General features: G+C 43.5%; 2 protein-coding genes across 2 annotated transcripts; one reads left to right on the forward strand and one right to left on the reverse strand.

Annotated features, from left to right (window-relative positions):
• Window positions 1-2,266: 2,266 nt before the first annotated feature.
• LOC136750499 (acidic mammalian chitinase-like) lies at window positions 2,267-5,709 on the forward strand. Its single transcript, XM_066705656.1, has 11 exons — window positions 2,267-2,323; window positions 2,835-2,864; window positions 3,330-3,531; window positions 3,754-3,810; window positions 3,904-4,069; window positions 4,178-4,302; window positions 4,450-4,573; window positions 4,714-4,899; window positions 5,168-5,287; window positions 5,407-5,548; window positions 5,690-5,709. Exons 1-11 carry the CDS (start codon window positions 2,299-2,301, stop codon window positions 5,707-5,709), a joined length of 1,197 nt encoding a protein of 398 aa, XP_066561753.1. The 5' UTR covers window positions 2,267-2,298.
• Window positions 5,710-8,140: 2,431 nt separating this feature from the next.
• LOC136749205 (fibromodulin-like) lies at window positions 8,141-11,463 on the reverse strand. The gene is made up of 3 exons (XM_066703249.1): window positions 11,303-11,463; window positions 9,870-10,781; window positions 8,141-8,954 (listed from the first exon to the last, which is right to left on the reverse strand). Exons 2-3 carry the CDS (start codon window positions 10,771-10,773, stop codon window positions 8,803-8,805), a joined length of 1,056 nt encoding a protein of 351 aa, XP_066559346.1. The 5' UTR covers window positions 10,774-10,781; window positions 11,303-11,463; the 3' UTR covers window positions 8,141-8,802.
• Between the last annotated feature and the right edge of the window lie 10,069 nt (window positions 11,464-21,532).

Genomic DNA, 21,532 nt, shown 5'->3' on the forward strand with positions numbered 1-21,532 from the left:
TCTCAAACATATATGTTCGTCAGCTGTTTGTGTAACATTATGTTGTATTATGTCATGTTTTCGGTGTGTTCACATGCTTCACAAGTACTGCAATTTATCAATCCAGTTCCGATGTTTAACGGTGTCTAAATCTGGCCTTGCCACAAAGAAGATATCGTTTTGGCTGCTCTGTGTGGTAGAGTGCATCTCCCTATGGCTCTTTCTCTTGCTTTCCCTAATAATAGTAATAATGCAACAGCTCTCACATTTTGCACATTTTGAGAAATATTCAAATTTGGGCCCAGCGATGGACTGGCGTCCTGTCCTGTGTATATTCCTGCCTTGCACCCTATGCCTGCCGTGATCGGCTCCAGCTTCCCCACAACCCTCACCAGGATAAGCAGTTTTGAAGATGGATGGATGGATGGATGGATTCAATTTTGGCAACTCTTTAGACCAAAAAATCCTGGTTGCTAAAACTGTTTAATAAAATTTCAGAAACATTTAGTTTCAGAAAATGTCTGCCTGTTTCTGAAACATCTGAACTGTTCTTTAATCAGTACAGTTAAGCCCGAGTATAATAAATAAAAGTAATGGTGTGTACATTACAAATGTTAAAAGCTGTAATTGAGACTGTATCTTTCGTATTACTAATTATTAACTGGTAACATTTGATACAATGCCTGATATCTCTTCTGTGAGGTCAGACAGTTTTGGTACGAGAGCCAGACTTGCACAATTGGCATAACGGCAACTTTCAGAATACCAGATTGGAGGAGATATACAGTTAGGTCCATAAATATTGGGACAGTGACACAATTGTCATAATTTTGTCTCTGTACACCACCACAATGGATTTGAAAGGAAACAAGATGTGTTGAAGTGTAGACTTTCATCTTTAATTTGAGGGTTGTTACATCCAAACTGGGTGAACAGTGAATTACATCCATTTTGATATGTGGTTCCCCAATTTTAGGGGCTCAACAGTATTTGGACAAACTAACATAATCATTAAGTAAATTGTGAGTTGCAATAATTGGTTGCAAATCCTTTGCAGTCAATGACTGCCTGAAGTCTGGAACCCATAGACATCACCAGATGCTGGGTTTCTTCCCTGGTGCTGCTCTGCCAGGCCTGTACTGCAGCTGTCTTCAGTTCTTGGGGCGTTTTGACTTCAGTTTTGCCTGGATTAAGGTCAAGGGATTTACTTGGCCATTGCAGAACATTCCACTTCTTCACCTTAAAAAAGTATTGCGTTGCTTTCACAGTATGCTTCGGGTCATTGTCCATCTGCACTGTGAAGCATTGTCCAATAAGTTTTGAACATTTGGCTGAATCTGAGCAGATAATATAGCCCTAAACACTTCAAAATTCATCCTTCTGCGTTTGTCAGCAGGCACATCATCAATAAATACAAGGGAACCAGTTCCCTTGGCAGCCATACATGCCCATGCCATAACATGCTTCACAGATGAGCTGGTATGCTTCGGATCATGAGCAGATCCTTCCCTTCTCCATACTCTTCTCTTGATCTGTCCATAGGATGTTGTTCTAGAACTGTACAGGGTTCTTTAGATGTTTTTTTTGGCAAACTCTAATCTGTTTTTCCTCTTTCTTGTTTACATCTTAAACCCTCTGTATTTACTCTGGTGAAGTCTTCTCTTGATTATTGACTTTGACACAGATAAGTCTACCTCCTGGAGGTGTTCTTGATCTCGCCAACTGTTGTGAAGGGGTTTGTCTTCACCAGGGAAAGAATTCTTCTGTCATCCACCACAGTTGTTTTCTGTGGTCTCCCGGGTCTTTTGGTGTTCCTGAGCTCACCAGTGTGTTCTTTCTTTTTAAGAATGTACCAAATAGTTGATTTGGCTACACCTAATGTTTCTGCTATCTCTCTGATTGGTTTGTTTTGATTTCTAAGGCAAAACTGAAGGCAAAACGCCCCATGGGTGATGTAACAACCCTCAAATTAAAGATGAAAGTCTACACTTAAAGCACATCTTGATTGTTTCCTTTCAAATCCATTGTGATGATGTACAGAGTCAAAACGATGACAATTGTGTCACTGTCCAAATATTTATGGACCTAACTGTACATATGTGCACAGGCAGGGTCATGTCTCAAGGGCATTCAAATTCAGAAACAATGGAATGATAGTCCTGAATTAAATACGTCGGTTTCCATCATTGGAAAGTTATACTATTGTCCAGGCCTGGACAAATAAGAAGGGGGCGTTTCTCTGCATGATAAGGTGATAACTCTGGAGTTGGGCGCTATATAAGGTCCAGGCTGCCGAGAGTTAGTTGTACAGAGGCGAACATGGGCAAGCTACTGATCTGCATTGGTGAGTACTGCTCTCTCAGCCACGCATCTCTCTCTGAACTTTGGAGACTGTTGGGCTTCGGTTATGGGATGGCAATGTCCTGCATCGCATTGTCCTTGTGCTATAGATCTGTATTTCACTTTAGCATGAGGAATTTAACTGCACCTGACTCTGGTTTAATAAGACAAAAACAGTTTTGGAGTCCTTTAACTGGATGGTTAAGATTGGTTTAGTTTGTTGGGTGGTTTAGTTTTATGTGCCAACAGGCGACTGTACAATATAGTGCTTTAGAGTCACTCAAGGCTCTGTAATTTGGGATGTAGCCCTTAACTGTGATGATGCATGACAGTGTGCATGTTTGTTAGTAGCTCTTTGATGCTGAGTACCAAAGGGCCTGTGTAGAATTTAGGTCTTTGCAGTCACTCTGGAAACTAGCTTAGTGCTTAAACTAGCTGCTTAAAATTCAACTAAATCTGCTGTAGCCAGGAATGCCTGTCGATCTCGAGTAAGCCTCTCTCCCTCTGTCCTGCAGGTCTGGCCTTTCTGCTGCACGTGCAGCTGGGTGAGTGACCCCCGTCTCTCTTCCCACACCTGAGACCTTCTCCAGTTAGTCTCCGAGAAGAAAATCCAGTCAAGAAACTTTATTACACATTTGTAGAGCTGACAAAGTGTTCAGCTGTGTTATTACTTGGTTGTATTTACATCTGCATTCACATATGGTTTAGAGATGAGTGGGAGTGTAATAATTGTGAACCGGAACAAAAATATAATTTTACTGTAGACTCACATTTGTTAAAAATTACAACCAAACTAAACTGAGCACACTCTGTGTAGAGTATCTATAGTAAGGGAGTAGAGAACACTTCCTTACTGTAAACAAGTTAAACAAAATGCTTTACAAATTACTAATTCATTCCTAATTCAATTCTATACACTTTTAAAATGTGTATTATATACAGTCATCACTAATAGTAATATAGCACCATTAAATCTGCATTTCCTAACCCTTCTCTGACATGTCTCTCAGGCTCCTCCTACATCCTGTCATGTTACTTCACCAACTGGGGACAGTACAGACCAGGAGCTGGGAAATACTTCCCTACCAACGTTGACCCATGCCTTTGTGACCATCTGATCTACGCCTTCGCTGGGATGGGTAGCAACCAGATCAAGACCTACGAGTGGGACGATGTCAAGCTCTACGGAGAGTTCCAGGCCCTCAAGAACCAGTGAGTGGCTAACTATAACATCTAAATACCGGCACAGATTTACGGTAACAGAGTTTAAGGTTCTTAAACATCTCAGCTTTAGAGTTTGGTCTAATGCCACACTCCAAAGACTGCTATCCAGTTCAGTGCGCAGGGAGTGTGTCTAGACCAAAGCCAAAGGTAAATGCGCTGCTGTGTGAAGGAGTGTTTCCCACCTGAAATTCATTCATCTTTTGCTCACAGGAACGGAAACCTGAAGACCCTCCTGGCTATTGGTGGCTGGAACTTCGGAACAGCTCAGTAAGTGCAGTTTCCACTTGGCGCTTTCTTGGGTCATTAACCATGTCTCATTGTTCTCAAGCCATTCACTGCCTCTCTCTCTCCCTCTCCTAGGTTCTCCGCCATGGTGTCCTCCTCTGGCACCCGTCAGATCTTCATCCAGTCTGTGATCAAGTTCCTCAGGCAGTACGAGTTTGACGGTCTGGACATTGACTGGGAGTACCCCGGATCCAGAGGCAGCCCCACACAGGACAAGCAGCTCTACACCACCCTGGTCCAGGTATGAGACTTGGCAATGTCGGGGAGCCGGGGGGTAGGCAGAGGGATTTTGTGTTGTTGCTCTGTTTAAAGCACAGCTCTGTCTTTTCCCCCACTTCGTGATCTTCAGGAAATGCTGGCTGCCTTTGAGGCTGAGGGCATGCAGACCAACCGTCCTCGTCTCATGGTGACTGCAGCCGTGTCTGCTGGCAAAGCCACCATCGACTCTGGATACCAAATCGCCCAGGTCTCCCAGTGAGTGTCCGCAGCCCTGACCAGTGGGGGACAGCCGACAAGCGCAGACACACTGATACACAAAAATATAGTAATCATAGCATCAGAAGCTTCTCATTAGGATTCTCATTACCCGATCTCCAATCCCTGCTCCCCTCCCTTCCCCAGGTACCTGGATTACCTCCATGTGATGACCTACGACTTCCACGGATCTTGGGAGCATCAGACTGGTGAGAACAGCCCCCTGTACAAGGGACCTGCTGACCAGGGCAGCTACATCTACGCAAATGTGGTGAGTATAGGACCTGGGTCCGATATAGGTGAAAGAACCATGTCCTGTCAGGCTAAAGAACAGCCTCCCCCATGACCAGCTGAGCCAGGTGTTGTCCACATGCTCAATAACACAACACTGTTGTTTTTTTCTCACCCCAGGACTACGCCATGAACTACTGGAAGAGCAATGGGGCCCCTGCAGAGAAGCTGCTGGTTGGTTTCGCCACCTACGGCCACAGCTTCAGGCTGGCTAACCCCTCCAACAACGGCGTGGGAGCTCCCGCTGCTGGCCCTGGACCTGCTGGAACTTACACCAGACAGTCTGGATTCTGGGCTTACTATGAGGTCAGTCTGTCCCTCACACCTCGAACATCTCGAACAGACAGGTTTTGAGTACTTTAGGACAATCTGGTCTTCTCTTGTCGGGAGGGGAGGCAACCATTAGGCCTGGACCTTAATCCGTGGCCCCCCAGAGTTTATTTTTTCCCCGTAACAATCTGTCATCTCGGAGGAGTTTGTTTCTCTCTCTCCTCAGTGCTGAATGGTTGACTTTCTATATTAATAACACAAGCTGGTGTTGAGTAAAGACTGAACGTGCCTCTTCTCTCTGCAGATCTGCTCCTTCCTCACGCAGGGAGCTACCCAGGCTTGGGATGCCACTCAAATGGTCCCCTATGCCTACAGCGGAAACATCTGGGTGGGATATGACAACGTGAAGAGCTTCCAGAACAAGGTCTGTGTTTTAGGGTCGGTCACAGCGCGTTAAACCCCCCTGGAGAAAATGCATGGTGGGATTTGTTGTGGTCTGTTTGAATCCCTACTCAATCTCTCCCTCTCTCTTGCGCTCTACAGATTCAGTGGCTGAAGCAGAACAACTTCGGTGGTGCCATGGTGTGGACTCTGGATCTGGATGACTTTAGCGGTACCTTCTGCAACCAGGGCAAATACCCCCTGATCAACACCCTGAGGAGCGGGCTCGGCACCTCCAACTCAGGTGAGAGGAGACCCCCAGGCTGTCTTTCTACCTGTCTGTTTACAATGTGGATATCATTGTGATTCGAGGAGATACCAGGAAACACACACCTGACTGACCTCTCTCTCTCTCTCTCTATCTCTCTCTCTCCCTCTCTCTCAGGCTGCACTCCTGCAGCTTAGGCTATTCTTCCTGTGACTCAGGCCCCCCTGCCCCCCATGTCTCTGGCCCCCAACCCCAACCCTGGCAGTGGAGGCAGCGGTGGAAACCCCACCAGTGGCTCCTGCGCCGGCAAGGCCGACGAACTCTACCCCGACACGGCCAACAAGAACCACTTCTGGCACTGCATGAATGGCAAGACCTACAACCCCCTTCCCCCCTTCCCCCCTTCCACCCACCCTGCCATCCCCCTCTCCCTTGGCCTGAACTCAGGTGTTATTTGTCTCCTGTGTAATCAGAAATCTCACTCCAGAATAAATTAAACTCTTGAAAAGCACGCTGTTTGGGTCTCGCGTCTTCTCTTCCTTTCTTTTGCCTCATGATCGAGGTTTTGTTTCCCAGATGGGTGTGTAGGGTGTCACATGTTGGGTAATGCTTAACTCTGAGAACTTGGTCACATTCTCCTCAGCTGGCACAAGAAACCGCGCCTGGCTTTGAAGGTCTTCCGTCAGGGCACCTCGGAGGAATTGTGACTTCATTTAGTTACAGTACTTCACTTAATTATACACAACCACTCTTTAAATGTCTGAACCCTTCATTTTTTTAATGATATTCACAACCTGTTGCCCTGAGTTATGGGCATTAATAGGGAAGGTCACCTCTGAGGAAAATCAAGTGCCACAACCTGTCTGGGTAACAGTAGCTTATATCTGACCTCTCCGTTCAAGGCTGTAGTAAATCATTGACTTGCAACGCCACCAGCACAATAGCTGCTCAACCAGTATTTAAATCAAAGCAAAACACTTCACAGATAATTAACACATCAACACGCTGCGCAAAACATACTTTGGTGAATTATTTTGCTTACTTTTGTGATGTTTGTTGGTTGTGTACTGCAATGCCCACTGATGCCTCAAATGTCTTGGTTTTTGCTTCTGTAGGAAATCTTACATGTTCACAAATCCCTTTCTGAAAAAGAAACCACCAAGACTTTTCTTCTTTCAACTCCCGTTGTTCACAAGACGGCCACCAAGTGGAGCTAAAGGAGAGCAAGAACTCGGATTGGCTCAGTTTATATAGTGCCCTGCCTTATCTGGGTTGTGTAGATACTGTAGCTAGGCATTCCCTGTTGCATGTAAATGCCTATTTATGAATGAACTGATTTAATCACATGTAGATCTGTAACTTTTAGTGCCCAGGAAACATGGATACAAGCAGACAGGAGTCCATATGTAAATAACTACTTTTCAGCTGGCCCTTCTGGAATAAAATGTATCTGTAGTGGGTACGAATGCATTCAACTTTAGATTAAACTGAAATATTAATAGGAAAAAACTATTACCCCAAATAAACCACATAGTTTCACTTAGCACATCAAATGGGGAACTGTTTGCCGAGAAACAGTGGTTTGAATCCAAGCAGGGGCTCTGACCACACACACTATACATATAGGGTAGATTTGTATGTAATTTAACCATCTTATTCTTTGCTTGACACTCTCCAGATAAGCAGTGTTTTCTCTTTCTGAGGAGAAGAAAAATGTAAATAGGACCTTTTACTTTAAAAAGGAATCCAGTCCATGAAAAACATAGTAAATCTGACAGACTGAAGTTTTTAACCACACTCCTCTTATGCAAAGCAGAACAGCTGTTTCTCCTCAGATAGAGCTGGGATTCAATGTGCTTTTTCCACAATCCTTGGGTACCAGAGTCTCCTCCTGGATGTTTCATATCAGTCGGAAAAAGGAACGAAGGGTGCGTTGCCAAGAGGAGAAACTGTTTTGTGACGTTTTTTTTTTCGCCTGTATTTTGCCTGAGCTAAAACATCAACTGGGCAAGGCAGCCAGCATTAGAGGTTATTCAGTTTCCCTTACCAATGCGCTACTACTGGAAAATATTCTAAACAGATTACCCCCCCGCCCACCTCCTCTTGACTTAACCGCCTTGGGATCAACATTTCAAAGTCACGCTTTGAAATCCAACTTTGCTAACAGAGGAGGTCTTTAGCAAGCATTAAAGCAGGCTTCATTTTCAAGGCAGGAATGTCTCGACCGTCCACCAGTTTCTCACTTAAAACACACAAGCTGCATAAAGTCTAACTATCGGACATCTCCTGTAGGTAGTGGGGAGGGTTGGTAGAGTGAAATGGTTGGGTGGGTACAGCCTCCACTTACCCAATTAAAAATCTTATATAATTGATATAAAATAAAAAAAACACATTCAAACTGTGAGTTTGTACTTGCTGAAGACATCTGCATCTTGTTTCAAGTGTGAATCTGTGATCTCTCTATTTAAACAGCAAGATTTCAGACTTGTGTGCCTTTAACAATGCAGAACAATAACGCTAAGGTACTTTTCTTAGTAAAATATGTTATTTGTTTATTTTTAAACCAAGGAAAGTGTCTTACACAGCCAAATCTTTAAAATGTTTAAGATGTTTCATAGGCACGCGATACCTTGTTTGGTTGTTGTTTATTTTCATAAATAACACAGTAGAATTAGAATGCAAATTGTAATAAAAGTCAGTCATTTTATATATTTGTTTACAATGCATTGAAAAGGAATGCAGAGAAGATCAAAGACCCTACTAATCAAGCTGAGATTAAAGTTCGCTCACTTCAAAGTCGTAGCATTATCAAACATTTGTTTTAGTTCTCCAATATTCATCTCCTGCAGTTTCTTACTTTCTTTCTTCCATAAAAAAATTACAAAAACAAAAACAAAAACAAAAAAAGGGTAAAAACGAGATGAGATCACAGGGTTCTTTGGTGTTTATGGGAAAGTCCATAACAGGTATATCCAACCACTTCTTTAATGTTCCCAGTAAATAAATACCTACAAAACTGTTTAGAAACTACTCCTTAATACAAACACATCAAAAAGCCCTAACAATATAGCATCAAGGACTTCACTAACCTCTCTCCTTCAAGATCAATAAACAACCTCCACCTGGACAGTCAGATACGCTAATCTATTTAAACATTGTTAATTTGTTTACCATCCCTCCAAGAATTTCTTTTTTTGGCAATCAATCAACACCGTGCCTCTAAAGGAAGAGAGAATAGCCAAGCCTTCACAGGTACTGCACCGGCTCTCTATCCCCCTGCGTCTGTGGAGCTACACAGCAATGATGGTTGCCAGGCGGAGACACAGGGCCACTTCGGGGGGGATGGCGTTCTGGGGGATCTGGTTGCCGTCCAGCCGAAGAACTCGCAGCTGTGAGAAATTCATGATGTTAATCGTCGTGCAGAAGCTGTCGATGGAGAACTCTGGAAAGGAACGATGGACAGGACATTAGGAGATAAAAACGTCTTCCAATAAGGGTCTGTTTTGTTTCTGTCCCTGGAATGGTACATATCTGATCTGGGATCTGAGTATGATTGCAGGAAAACTCGACATCGTTACAGTCTGGCGATTAATCATTTAGAAAGACACAGGATTGTTCTTTCAAATACTTTCTTGACATTTTTATCTCATAAAATCACCCCTACTTTATTAGCTTTGAACTGCATCGTCTATTAGCTGCAGATTTACTGGACCAAATTCCACCGGAATATATAGAAACTAATGAATACCACTCACTACAATGTTATCATTCTATCTGGCAGCAAAATAATCGTGTTTTTGTGGATCTCTTTAGCGAAGGCCTTTCTACATCTTTAGTTAATCAAACCAGACCCTGTTCCCATTAGATGTAGATTTTTGTGAGATTGAAAGAAAATCCAATTTTGAAGTTTAGAAGAACATTATGAAATCAATTTTACTTTTGGCCACAGAAACGTTGCAGTTACATCAATATTGAGAATGGTTTCCTGACGTTGAGTCAACATGTCTTTATGAAGGCAAGCAGGAAACCTGTCACTTGTGGTCGTGTTGTTTTGAGATGTTTACACTCCTTGTTCGGAGTATCTCCTTGCAGACAATCACACAGAGATGTTAAATTACACACACCTGCCACTGTCTTGTCACCCCCCAGAACGCATACAACCATCAACGAGACCCTTGCCACTGTAAGTACAAGTTCTGACCATATGGACCACCTAGTCTTGTGAAGATATTTAACACAACAGCTCGGGTGAGAGAGAGGGGATACGGTTAAGGCAATGGAATGGGTTAGAGTAGGGCAAGGCTTGGTCTTCATCAGCAAAAGTGGGCAGATGGACAACAGACATGTCTTACCATACCTTTGATCTGATTGGCATGAAGGTAGAGGTTCTCCAGGCTGGTGCTGACCGGGGGAATCTTCTGCAGCTTGTTGTATGACAGGTCCAGCTCGATCAGGCTGCTCATGTTGAACGCGTTGCGGGGGATCCCCTCATCCGTGAGCTGGTTGTTGGAGAGCCGGACGTACTGCAGCTTGGGGAACCTGTGGAAGTAGTCTCCAGGGATGGTGGTGATGTTGTTGAACTCCAGGTAGAGCTGGTGCAAGTGCTCGGGCAGGTTGTCCGGGAGTTTTGTCAGCTGGTTGTTGCTGATATCCAGGAGCGACAAGGACTTCAGCCCTTTCAGAGCCCCTCCGACCTCCTGGATGGCGTTGTCGTGAAGCAGCAGTACTGATAGGTTGAGCATCCCCTCGAAGGAGTTGGGCTGGATCTTGGAGATCTTGTTGTTGTCCAAGCGAAGGTCCCTCAGTGAATTGGGCAATCCAGCGGGCACCCGTGTTAGGTTGTTGTGGTCCATGTATAATCTGTCCAGGTTCGTCAGCGTGGAGAAGACCTTCTTCCCGATCTTGTCTGTGCTCAGCGTGTTCCGGTGCAGCATGATCCAGACGAGCTCGGTGGCGTTGTCAAAGACGCCGTCCTGAATGGAGCTGATCCGATTGTTCTGGAAGTAGACGTACTTCATCCGCGATGGGACAAAGGGGATGTGCTTGAGGTTGCGGCTGTCACAGTACATGGCGATGGGAAAGCTGGGGGGGCAGTCGCACTCCAGGGGGCAGTCGCGGCCAGCCAAGCGTCTGGAGTCGAGACCGGAATGGCCATTGAACCAGCGGCTGCGCAGGTAGGACAGCCAGAAGAACCTGTCTTGGCTCTGACACAGGGCGAGTTCAAACAGCCCCGCCACTGTGAGGATTGCGGCCAGTTTCATTGCGTCAACTGGTGATGAAGATTGAATAAAAGAGCAATAACCGAAAGACAAGCATCATTATTATATAAGGCAAATATAAGTCAATTAATTAAACAATAAATATAAATACGCAATGCCATTTCATACAACTAATCAAAAGTTTTCTCTTTATTAATAAGGACACCTGTTAGCTTTGTGTGACTCAGCCAGTAGAAAAGTGTCTGACATCAAGAACATGCATGGGAAAAAATATATAGAAAAGAATACTGAAAATATAGGCATTACTAGAAAAGGATGATAAAGACATGATTGCATAGTCCTTATATTAGCTAAGTAGCAGTTAAAAAACTCTGGAAAGAGGAAAAAAAAAGTTGATATTTTAAAGTCACCAGGAGCCAAAAAAAGAAAAAAAGACATGAATCCATGCAGTGTTAAAATAAGGGTAAAATGAACAAACGTCCATTTCTCTCTCTCTCTCTACATATATAGACAGATATATATTTGTCAATTTCAGGTTTTTCAAAATGAACACAGAAGCTCAGGTACCAACCTGGGATTTGAGACGCACTCCTTCGCTCTCCTGTTGCCGTCTGAGGCTTGTTTGGTCTGAGGCTTGTTTGGTCTGAGAGCTCGGGGGAGTCCGACAGTTTGTAAATATCGTTCTCGGCTGCAGCCTCTTTCAACCTGTCCAATTACGGCACTTTTCCCTGCGCCATCACAGATCCTGAGCCATTAAGTGTGGGGGGGCTGTGTAGCACCACCTAAAGCCATGCCAGTATTAATCCCATCTGCAGAACAGGTTAGGGACATCTGCGCTTTAATGAGCACCTTGTTTTTCTCATTAGATCCCAGGCAGGAGAAGGACCTGATCATTATCCGGGCAGGGGGGGATGTATCTTGCTGCTTCTTCTGTTCGGTAGTTGTTTTGTTTTGGGGAGTGGGTTCAGGGGGTGGGGAAAGATACAGTTATTTCATATACATTCAGAAGTGATGCTCTGAGGATGAGGATGATGGTTTTATTCGTGCTGTAGGCCACATGACTTTCCCAACAGCTACGATGTAGGATTTAATTCTTCATCACTGTGAGAACAACCTGAATGTGTGTGTGGTTGTAAATTAACTTGGCTAAAGAACAAATAAGCAATTTCGAATTCGTTAAATCACACACACATTTGAAATACTCTATATTTACTAGTGTCCCCGTTCCTTATGGATATTTACTATGAAAAAGCCTTTGACTTAACTCTAGCTGTGTCTAGTTTGATGCTCAAGGTTCCTACTCCCAGTACGCATTTCACAGATATCAGCGTACAAGGAACGGAGAAGGTGAAACTACAGATACAAATGGACGCCTGGTCCGACTACCACAATGAGAGTTGATTCGGAGAAATAAACACGGGGAGACGCTCGGAGCGAGGAGGATAATTATTTCTGTCTGAAGCGATGAAAAGTACAGTTCACGAGCTGGCATGCCCTGGCGACAGCTGTAATCCTGTGATGCCGTACGATATCAATCAAGTCGAGTTGCAACAGGTGCAATTCATAACAAGTCAGCGAGGTCATGTGCTTCTTTCACAAAACAATAGAAGCAAATACTCCTGAGCCACGCATCTCTGGGGACACTGATGTGATCCTCTCAGGTTACAGAATAAAGATTGACCAAGAACCCCCCCACCACAACATCCTAGCAGTGTTCATAATCGTGTTTTAGCAGCATCACATGACATTGTGATGATTATACCTCCAGATTTAAAACATACAGTATTGTATGGCTGGTCACGCCAATGTAAATATTTGAATTTCACTTCTGGAAACAGTGAGAGACACCCAAGGGAAGACAGAGAGAGTGTGTGTGATGGGGGGAGAGAGAGAGAGAGAGAGGAAAAAGGAAAAAGGGATGCACAGGCTGTTGGCACCAGTTGAAGGATCAATCTCCTGGGTTTGATCAAAACTTGCTGATTTGTGGCGCTATGAAGATCCCCGCTGTGGGATCAAGGTCATTGTCGTCTGGCTTCTGCGTTTTGAGACACACCAGGGAAAGCAGCTGTTTGTTTAGCTCAATGAAACCTCATCCCTTGCTCCGGTCTCTGTGGCGGTACTGTGTGCTGCTCAACCGGTTTAGTCTGCAGCTTCGGTAGCCCAGAAATGCCATGTTATATAATCCCAGAGGAGGAAGCTCTGGGTTTTGATGTGCTAATGGAAATCACATTGTAGCTCTGTCTTTTCCATGAGGGGATCCATAGGGAAAGCAGAGCTTCAGTGGGGAAAAAAACAAACAAGAGTATTTAATTTGTATCTGCAGAGCGTGCAAATAAATATGTTTAAAGGACACACACACAGACAATCAAAAAATGTGACACTGGACTGCTTTTCCCCCACAATATGTTAATAAAATAATAATGATATTAAGATTTTTTGGATGAGTTAAACATTGTGTTGAAGCAAAATAAGTATGCAAAAAAGACCTCCATATGAATCTGCACATATCCACAGATCTTTACAGTGTTCGAGGTGCCCACACCACAGGAGATACGGCCAAATGACTTCTCCTACTTGCTGGCTGAATCCCAGAATGGGAAAGTTGCTGTCAGCATCAGGAAGCATTTTAAATTCTTCGCCACTGCCGTCACGCCAATCGCACCGCAGCTTGTGTGATTTATCACGGCACGGGTATTAAAACAGTATCCTCCTTCAGCCACTTGTGATTCTCAGTAGAACTTCCTGATAACAGATACATCTGTTGAAATACACATGATGAATAAAAGGCCACCACTTTAGAAATTAGGACACATTTACGACATGGTAATCCGACTATAATGCTTTAATGATATGTTATGAACAGTTGACATCTTAACTACATGAACAGGGTCCTACAGGCATATATCACAAATAAATTAGGCCACTCTCGAACATTATACCTTTCCAGCATCAGGTATAATGAGCTGGTACCTTGTGTCTGTGAAGGTATCCTCACAATGAGTAGACTACATTAGTTATTTGTGCCTGCATCTCTCAGCAGTGACTGTCTGCCACTCAAAGCTCAGGGAAAATATTGCGGAGTTTAGTCTATGGATCTAGTTATAACCCAGGTCTCAGGATGAGTATTGAATTACTAAAGAGGACCCAACATGCTGTGAGATGATCACATTTGCAGAATCCCCCCCAAACGTAGGAGAAACAAAATAAAACCCTTGCTTAAATTTGACTGTAAATGAATCCTTTGGCTCTGTGGTATTTTCTTGGGCTTTGCCGATGATATCCGAATCCTCAATAAGACTCCCTTTCATTAAATACTGGTGGTAAAAGAGATTTTTTGTCTTTTTTTCTTTCACGGAAAAAGGAATCCATGCCTTTTTGAAAACACACACACACACTGATGCAAATAAATGGTCTGGACTAACTTGCCAAGGACTTGTTAACTCTCAACAGGAGTATATATCCAGAGACTTCTTGGATACTGATTTTAAAGTGCATGATGCTTCAACAGTAATCTGCTGGTTTTTGTTTATTTCCTTTACCGTATTCACATGCTGACAGATTGTTAAATGGGTGAGTAATTTATCGAGTGCAATCCTTTATCAAAATGTCCGCCTGCATTTATACAGGAGACGGGTCTTCGACCCTGCCATCTGTCTGATGCCACTGATTGAGAGAAAACGAAGAACATGAATACAGGATGCTTCCTATCAAACCATCATAACAGCGGATATTTTGTCATGTTAATGTTAACATGCTTGCACACTATTTTAACTGTGAAAAAATAAATCGTATTATCTTTTTGTCTAAATAATCCTGCACTCCTGAAAATCTAGTATTGTGGAGATTTAGCATTGTGTAGTAAATATGTGTGGTTTTCAGAAATCTGTGCCAGGGTTTGTAGATATTAAACATACAGTGGCACACACACACACAGGAACACATGCTGGAAGTCCATATAAACTTACAGTGCAAAGCTGGACCGCACATTCCCATTACACATTTATGGCGTTATTTGTGGCTTTATGATGAAAGGATTGCTGCTCGTTATTGCACCCTCACCATTAGACCCCTCACATGGTTCTTTTTAATTTAAATTTTATATCCCCGCGTCAGAGGCTGTGATGTCTGCAGGACCTGATACAGCTTGGCGCTGAAGCCAGATGAGAACCAGATATCAGAGCGCAGTTTAAGACAAAGAAACAAACAAATGCATGGATAAATTCACCGCTTTTTGCAGTGCGACATTGGCATGTTAAACGAAAAACCCATATGGAGATTTCTGGAGGGGTTTTTGAAGCTAATTGAGGATGTGTTGTGTCAGTAAACCCTTGGGACTCAGGTGAGGCAATTAATTATAGTCAACGCTTAGAGCAAAATGCTGGGGATTTGTCGTCGGAGAACGACTGATTTCGACACTGTGCAAACTGTGCAAACCCAAGACCTTTAATATAACTGTGAACCCTGTGACCCCTGGAGGGCGGGGCTACGGACATAAGCTGTTATGGTTGGGAGGCCAGGCACCCGTGGTGATACTGCCTTGCTTTTACAGCCCCCTGAGAAGTCTTGCATTTAATGAGCCCTGCACAGAATTCTGCACCACATTCCTTTAAACGAGCTCCTACCAAATGAAGCATGAACCCCCTGTCACTATCCATCCTCATATCAAGCTTGATTCACTCAGCTTCCTAATGGCATGAGTGTGTATGCTGTGGAAGCCCTGGGTTGGCTGGCATCCTTCCTGGCATCCGCTTAACATTTTGCGGCAAATTTTGCAGGGAGGGCTGTATAAAGGCACCCAAGCTCAGTCCCTGAACCCAGCACTGACTCAATTTTCTCAAGCAGTCAAAAGAAACAGATTGGGGTTTGCTGTGTCTGCTGTTGTCAGTGTAAGATTAGCTGTTGCCCTTTTGTGGGAAACTACACAGTGAAAAGCGCGTCACAGCGATCCTAACCTCCCTGGGGATTTTGTTATCCACTACATGCCTGTAACATCGAGCTCTCATTCAGACTTCGGTAGCCGGGTGATAACGGATCATGGATGACATTTATTCACGTGCTTCCGTTCCGAGACATGCTTGAGACGCACTGAATGATTAGAGGTCCCTTGAATTGGGAGCGCTTAGGGTGGGATTGTGCCTGTCAAAAGACCCTTCCCTCATCTCTATCAGGACCACCGGGGTCCCTTCTGCAGTTTGATGAGCTTTGTTTCGGCTTTCATCTAAACCGCACTGCTTTGATGTTCAGGGCCCCGTGGTGTGAGACACGGCAGCATTGACAGCGATCGTCGAGTTTCGTAATTCCTTCAGCAGGAGACCCCTGTCTGCCGCAGCGCCTGTACCGCTTGATCTACCTAAAGCATTGTTGCTCGTGAAACTGCACGACACTTCTCTTTTCTTTTTTAATGCCTGGCTGGACTTGGTAATAACATCCTGTAACACAATCGAGGAATGCGATATATGGGAAAATCGCGAAGGAGAACAGAAAGGCAAGAGCACAGAGAATATAGTTCATGCGTCGAGGGAGGGGATGAAGGAGGTGTACGTCATTGGACAGATGTACATGCAACATGTTCGTCCTTTCCATCGTAAGCCTACAGATGACTCAGTGTTGGGCAGCCCGTGTCTATGTTTAAAACATGTAAAGTGCCAGATTTCACCCCCCATAGTATGTGGCTCTAGTGATAAAGCAATATGTTAAGAAAAGGAGGGATTGTAAAGTAATCAAACAAAGAGCACATACGTTGGGGTGAGGTAGAGCAAATGGGATTGTAACACCTTTTTATCAGTTTATTTCCATATCATTCCAGCTGGGTGGACGTATCTCTACAAAAAGAAGATGTCCCTGTCTTGTACTTCTGTGTTTGAAGTAGGAAAACAGTCTCACCCAGCTGGGAATGATTTAAACTTAAGGCACTTTCATTTCTCTCTCTCTCTCTCTCGCTCACAAGAACAGGGAAAAACTGTCCAACGGCAATATTACACAACAGATTCAAGAATGAGCTCCAGGACCCTTCCAACCCACTTCCCTGCTGAGCAGATGTGAGGCTTTCATAACCCGGCGCGATGGTTCAAGTTACAGGGGCCTCGGTACCCCGGCCCTTGATGGTGCTCTGAAGAAGAAACGCAGCGACTGCCCGAAGCCAAACCCTGAGTCACAAGCCTGCATAATCGCCACAGCTGCAGCCTCCCGAAACGTTTGCGTTAAAGGGGCATAAAGAGAGGGACGCAGAAAATGAATGTTAACGCAATCGGGTAGTAAAAAGAAATACAAATAATTGACCAGCAATACTGCACTGCAGCTGGCATTTTTGTTACATTTAAAAACTGACTAATTGGCATGATACATTCTTGCCATAACGGCTGTGCTTCGGTTCACCACAGGACTCAGAAGCAACAGTTCGGCCGAGAAAGGGGCTGTTAAAACCATAATGTATATAAACTCTGACAGTCACTCTTCTGTGTGTATCAATGAGACACTGTTTTCCAACTGAGAATTAATGTACAATCAACAGCTATACAAGAAAGAATAAACAGCCAGCGGCGTATTAATTTCTGCTGATGCATACAATGTGTACGTAGAAAAAAATCCAAAATCTTAAGAGACATTCTCATCCAAATAGGTAACACATGGAAGTGCTGAGGAACAGAATCGCCAAGTTTGCAGAGGTTTTCATTTACACAACAGCTCCACTGATACTTTCTGAAGTCATTAACTCATTAGCTGTCTTCTGAACTATAACACAATTTCTTTGTGTGCCACTGGAAGACAAAAAAACTTTCATTCTGCCTTAAATCAAAGGGAATAAAGCGCTGAACACCTCTTTGTTTGAGTCGCAGTTAAGAGTAAGGAGAGAGATGCAAGTGTGGCATTAAAAGTTGGATAATAATACCAAAACTGGTAACACTTACAATAATGGGCATTAATTCCTCATGAATTCCAATAGTACAACACAGGAAAAACACATGAATACATGATGTAATTCTTGTGAGCTCAAATTAAATTAATTTGTAATTCAAGCATGTGAATTCGTAATGATTTAAAGGCTCTTATTCATATGGAATTCATTTTTAATAAATGAAGTAGATCATACATACACTCACCTAAAGGATTATTAGGAACACCTGTTCAATTTCTCATTAATGCAATTATCTAACCAACCAATCACATGGCAGTTGCTTCAATGCATTTAGGGGTGTGGTCCTGGTCAAGACAATCTCCTGAACTCCAAACTGAATGTCTGAATGGGAAAGAAAGGTGATTTAAGCAATTTTGAGCGTGGCATGGTTGTTGGTGCCAGACGGGCTGGTCTGAGTATTTCACAATCTGCTCAGTTACTGGGATTTTCACGCACAACCATTTCTAGGGTTTACAAAGAATGGTGTGAAAAGGGAAAAACATCCAGTATGCGGCAGTCCTGTGGGCGAAAATGCCTTGTTGATGCTAGAGGTCAGAGGACAATGGGCCGACTGATTTAAGCTGATAGAAGAGCAACTTTGACTGAAATAACCACTCGTTACAACCGAGGTATGCAGCAAAGCATTTGTGAAGCCACAACACGTACAACCTTGAGGCGGATGGGCTACAACAGCAGAAGACCCCACCGGGTACCACTCATCTCCACTACAAATAGGAAAAAGAGGCTACAATTTGCACAAGCTCACCAAAATTGGACAGTTGAAGACTGGAAAAATGTTGCCTGTTTCTGTTAAGACATTCAGATGGTAGAGTCAGAATGAGAACATGGATCCATCATGCCTTGTTACCACTGTGCAGGCTGGTGGTGGTGGTGTAATGGTGTGGGGGATGTTTTCTTGGCACACTTTAGGCCCCTTAGTGCCAATTGGGCATCGTTTAAATGCCACGGCCTACCTGAGCATTGTTTCTGACCATGTCCATCCCTTTATGACCACCATGTACCCATCCTCTGATGGCTACTTCCAGCAGGATAATGCACCATGTCACAAAGGTCGAATCATTTCAAATTGGTTTCTTGAACATGACAATGAGTTCACTATACTAAACTGGCCCCCACAGTCACCAGATCTCAACCCAATAGAGCATCTTTGGGATGTGGTGGAACGGGAGCTTCGTGCCCTGGATGTGCATCCCACAAATCTCCATCAACTGCAAGATGCTATCCTATCAATATGGGCCAACATTTCTAAAGAATGCTTTCAGCACCTTGTTGAATCAATGCCACGTAGAATTAAGGCAGTTCTGAAGGCAAAAGGGGGTCAAACACAGTATTAGTATGGTGTTCCTAATAATCCTTTAGGTGAGTGTATAATATATTAAAGTATGACAGGATGCTGCATTTTCACTTCTTTGTGTGTTATTCATGCTTTCAAGTGTACCGAAAGCACACAGACATCCCAGCCAGGAAAATCCTAACCAAGTCGTTTACAGTAGCCCAAGTTTTTATTTAATTAGTTCAGCAACATGAACAGGTTTTCAATGCTTCTTTATTTTCTTCTAATACGAAGCAACCCAAAATCCCTGTGAAGGTTTCTTCATTTCCCTGTGTTTATATGGAAAAAGTCAGCTCCTGGCAGACTCTGGCATTTTCTGGAATTACCTATTCATAATTTCTGTCGATACTTAAAAACATTTGACTTTTAAACTGCAGGCAATGCGTCTGATGTTTCTACATGTATATAAAAGAAAGAAAGAGAGAGAAAAATGAAAGCCAGGGTATATTCTAAAGTATTTGCCCTCAAACATGTCATTTGCAGATCTATTTTGTTAGAAAGAAAAGACAAACAAATATTACACTACAGGTTCAGTAACCATCACATATTTCAGCCTGTGTCTGATTTTACCATAGACAACTTTAAACTTGAAAAATACAAATTTTTGTAATGAAAAGAATGGTATTACAAAATTGCCATGTTGTATATTATTAAAGCATTATATTCATGGACTGATCTTTGTTTGTATTTTCTCAGGGGCTTCACACACTGGGATGCACTCTAACCGAAGTTAATGTGAATCTTCACTAAAGCTCAGTAGATAAATATTTTGGTACAAAATATGTCCAAAAAATACTGGAAGGTTCCTTGTTTTGATGTGAGAAATGGAAATAATGTTGAATTCTTCTGTGTCTGGTGCTATATGTCATTGAATACTCTAGCTGTACCGAGAGGAATTTTATGTTAGTACTGGGGAAACAGCATATAAAGTTGCTGTGTATAAGTTATTCTCTTATTCTTCCTATAGGGGGTGACACTGATGATGGTCTGAAAACCAGGCTGCAAGCAAACCCTGGTTACATCTTTATTGTTTTCCCTGGCTGTAACTCAAGCAGCTGGTGTTTGAAGATGGTGATTGATTGATTATTGATAGCTATCCCTTAGTTTAGGTGCAGGGTCATTTTGTATATATTTTGCCTCGTCATAGTTGTCCAGCATTTGTATCAAGTTCTGGTATCCCTCTCCTTGCTTTGCCAAACATTTTTTTTCTTTCCTACACTCTTCTGTGGTTTTTAATTAAACTACAATATTCTTTCACAGTTCCTCACGCTATCATTGCGAGAGCATCATGAAGAACGAGGAAAAACAACAGTTCTCCAAGTCCAAAGGTGTCTTCCAGTCCGGCTCTGATTGCCGTCCAAGTACAGAAATATAAATAAACTGGACAATAAATAAAAACAGTGCATTTCTGTCTCGTCTGCAATCTCAAACCAGCACAGTGCTGTGAACCCCAGTGGTGTGAGTCGCAGGGGGCACTGCAGTCATTCCCAGGAAAGCATCGGCTGCATGTCCCTCCATCTCCCCTGCGCTCGGTCTGAGGCAAGAGGGAAACCCCTGTGCCGTCCTCATGAGCTCCCGGCTTATCACAGCGCTGGACTTCAGAAGAGCAGTGCTTAGAAAAACACAGGGTCTCTTTGGCTCCCCAGGCCCTGCTCCTATTGTATGCTGTAATACGTTTCACATTGCAGCTGCGGCCTGTCAGCCAAGCAGTGCTGCGCTTTACGATCAGGGTAAAGGCTGTGATGTGAGGGGGGGAGTGCTGTCTCAGTTCATTTTACACATCCTGTCCTTGCTTACTAAACCACCAATAACACATTACATACCTTATGCTCCAGTGCACGCACACACACATACACACACAATTGGGATAAGTCTTAAAGGCACAGTACTAATAAAGGACATAAGGTTTTGGCACAATTGGGTGAAAGAAAGCAGATGAAAACTGACTTCTAGACAATGCCCAAACAGTAGTTCTGTCTTCTTTGCTATCATTTTTGTATATTTATGTTGGAAGCTAGGCAAGGGAGGCTATTCTGCCGTAGCAAGCAACGCAGGCTAAAAGAGGAGGATGTTTAATCTTACTTGATGCAGCTGCAGAGAAGAACATATACAGTCAGTCCAACGACCCTCCGTTCACCACCAGGGGGACAAACAGAGACGTCTCAAACCCGTACAGAACAGTGGTCCCTGTGTCGAGGCGGCAACGGAGCGTGGCACCTGTTTACGTTGAGTCAAGACACTTTATTCAGAGTAGAGTTTCCCAGACTGAAGACCGAACATCTTGCCAGAGGTGTCTAGCCTGTCAGGTCCAGTTCCATTTGCATACGTTGACATGCATTTGAGTTTTCCAGGAACGTTTGCAAACCCTGCCCTAACAAGTACCAAAGACAGGTAGTGGTGGGACGCCAAAAGCAGGTTGGATTGCTTGTATTGCATTTTAAAACCTGGTAAGGTCTTAATTAAACAACACTCCCCCCTCCACCCACCCTGGCTTTCTGATTCCGTTTCTAATCCTGAGAGCTTTTTTAATCCTTTCCAGCAAATGTCTACCA

This window comes from Amia ocellicauda, chromosome 5 (genome assembly GCF_036373705.1).
Source record: "Amia ocellicauda isolate fAmiCal2 chromosome 5, fAmiCal2.hap1, whole genome shotgun sequence".
Taxonomy (NCBI): domain Eukaryota; kingdom Metazoa; phylum Chordata; class Actinopteri; order Amiiformes; family Amiidae; genus Amia; species Amia ocellicauda.

What these genes read in the sequence shown, in the direction of transcription:
- LOC136749205 (XM_066703249.1), bottom strand. Translation starts at nt 10,773, where the DNA reads ATGAAACTGGCCGCAATCCTCACAGTGGCGGGGCTGTTTGAACTCGCC. An exon ending in TCATGCCAATCAGATCAAAG is followed by an intron (nt 8,955 to 9,869) that starts GTATGGTAAGAC and finishes GTTCCTTTCCAG; the next exon opens with AGTTCTCCATCGACAGCTTC.
- LOC136750499 (XM_066705656.1), top strand. Translation starts at nt 2,299, where the DNA reads ATGGGCAAGCTACTGATCTGCATTG. An exon ending in TCTACACCACCCTGGTCCAG is followed by an intron (nt 4,070 to 4,177) that starts GTATGAGACTTG and finishes CGTGATCTTCAG; the next exon opens with GAAATGCTGGCTGCCTTTGA. An exon ending in GCTACATCTACGCAAATGTG is followed by an intron (nt 4,574 to 4,713) that starts GTGAGTATAGGA and finishes TTCTCACCCCAG; the next exon opens with GACTACGCCATGAACTACTG.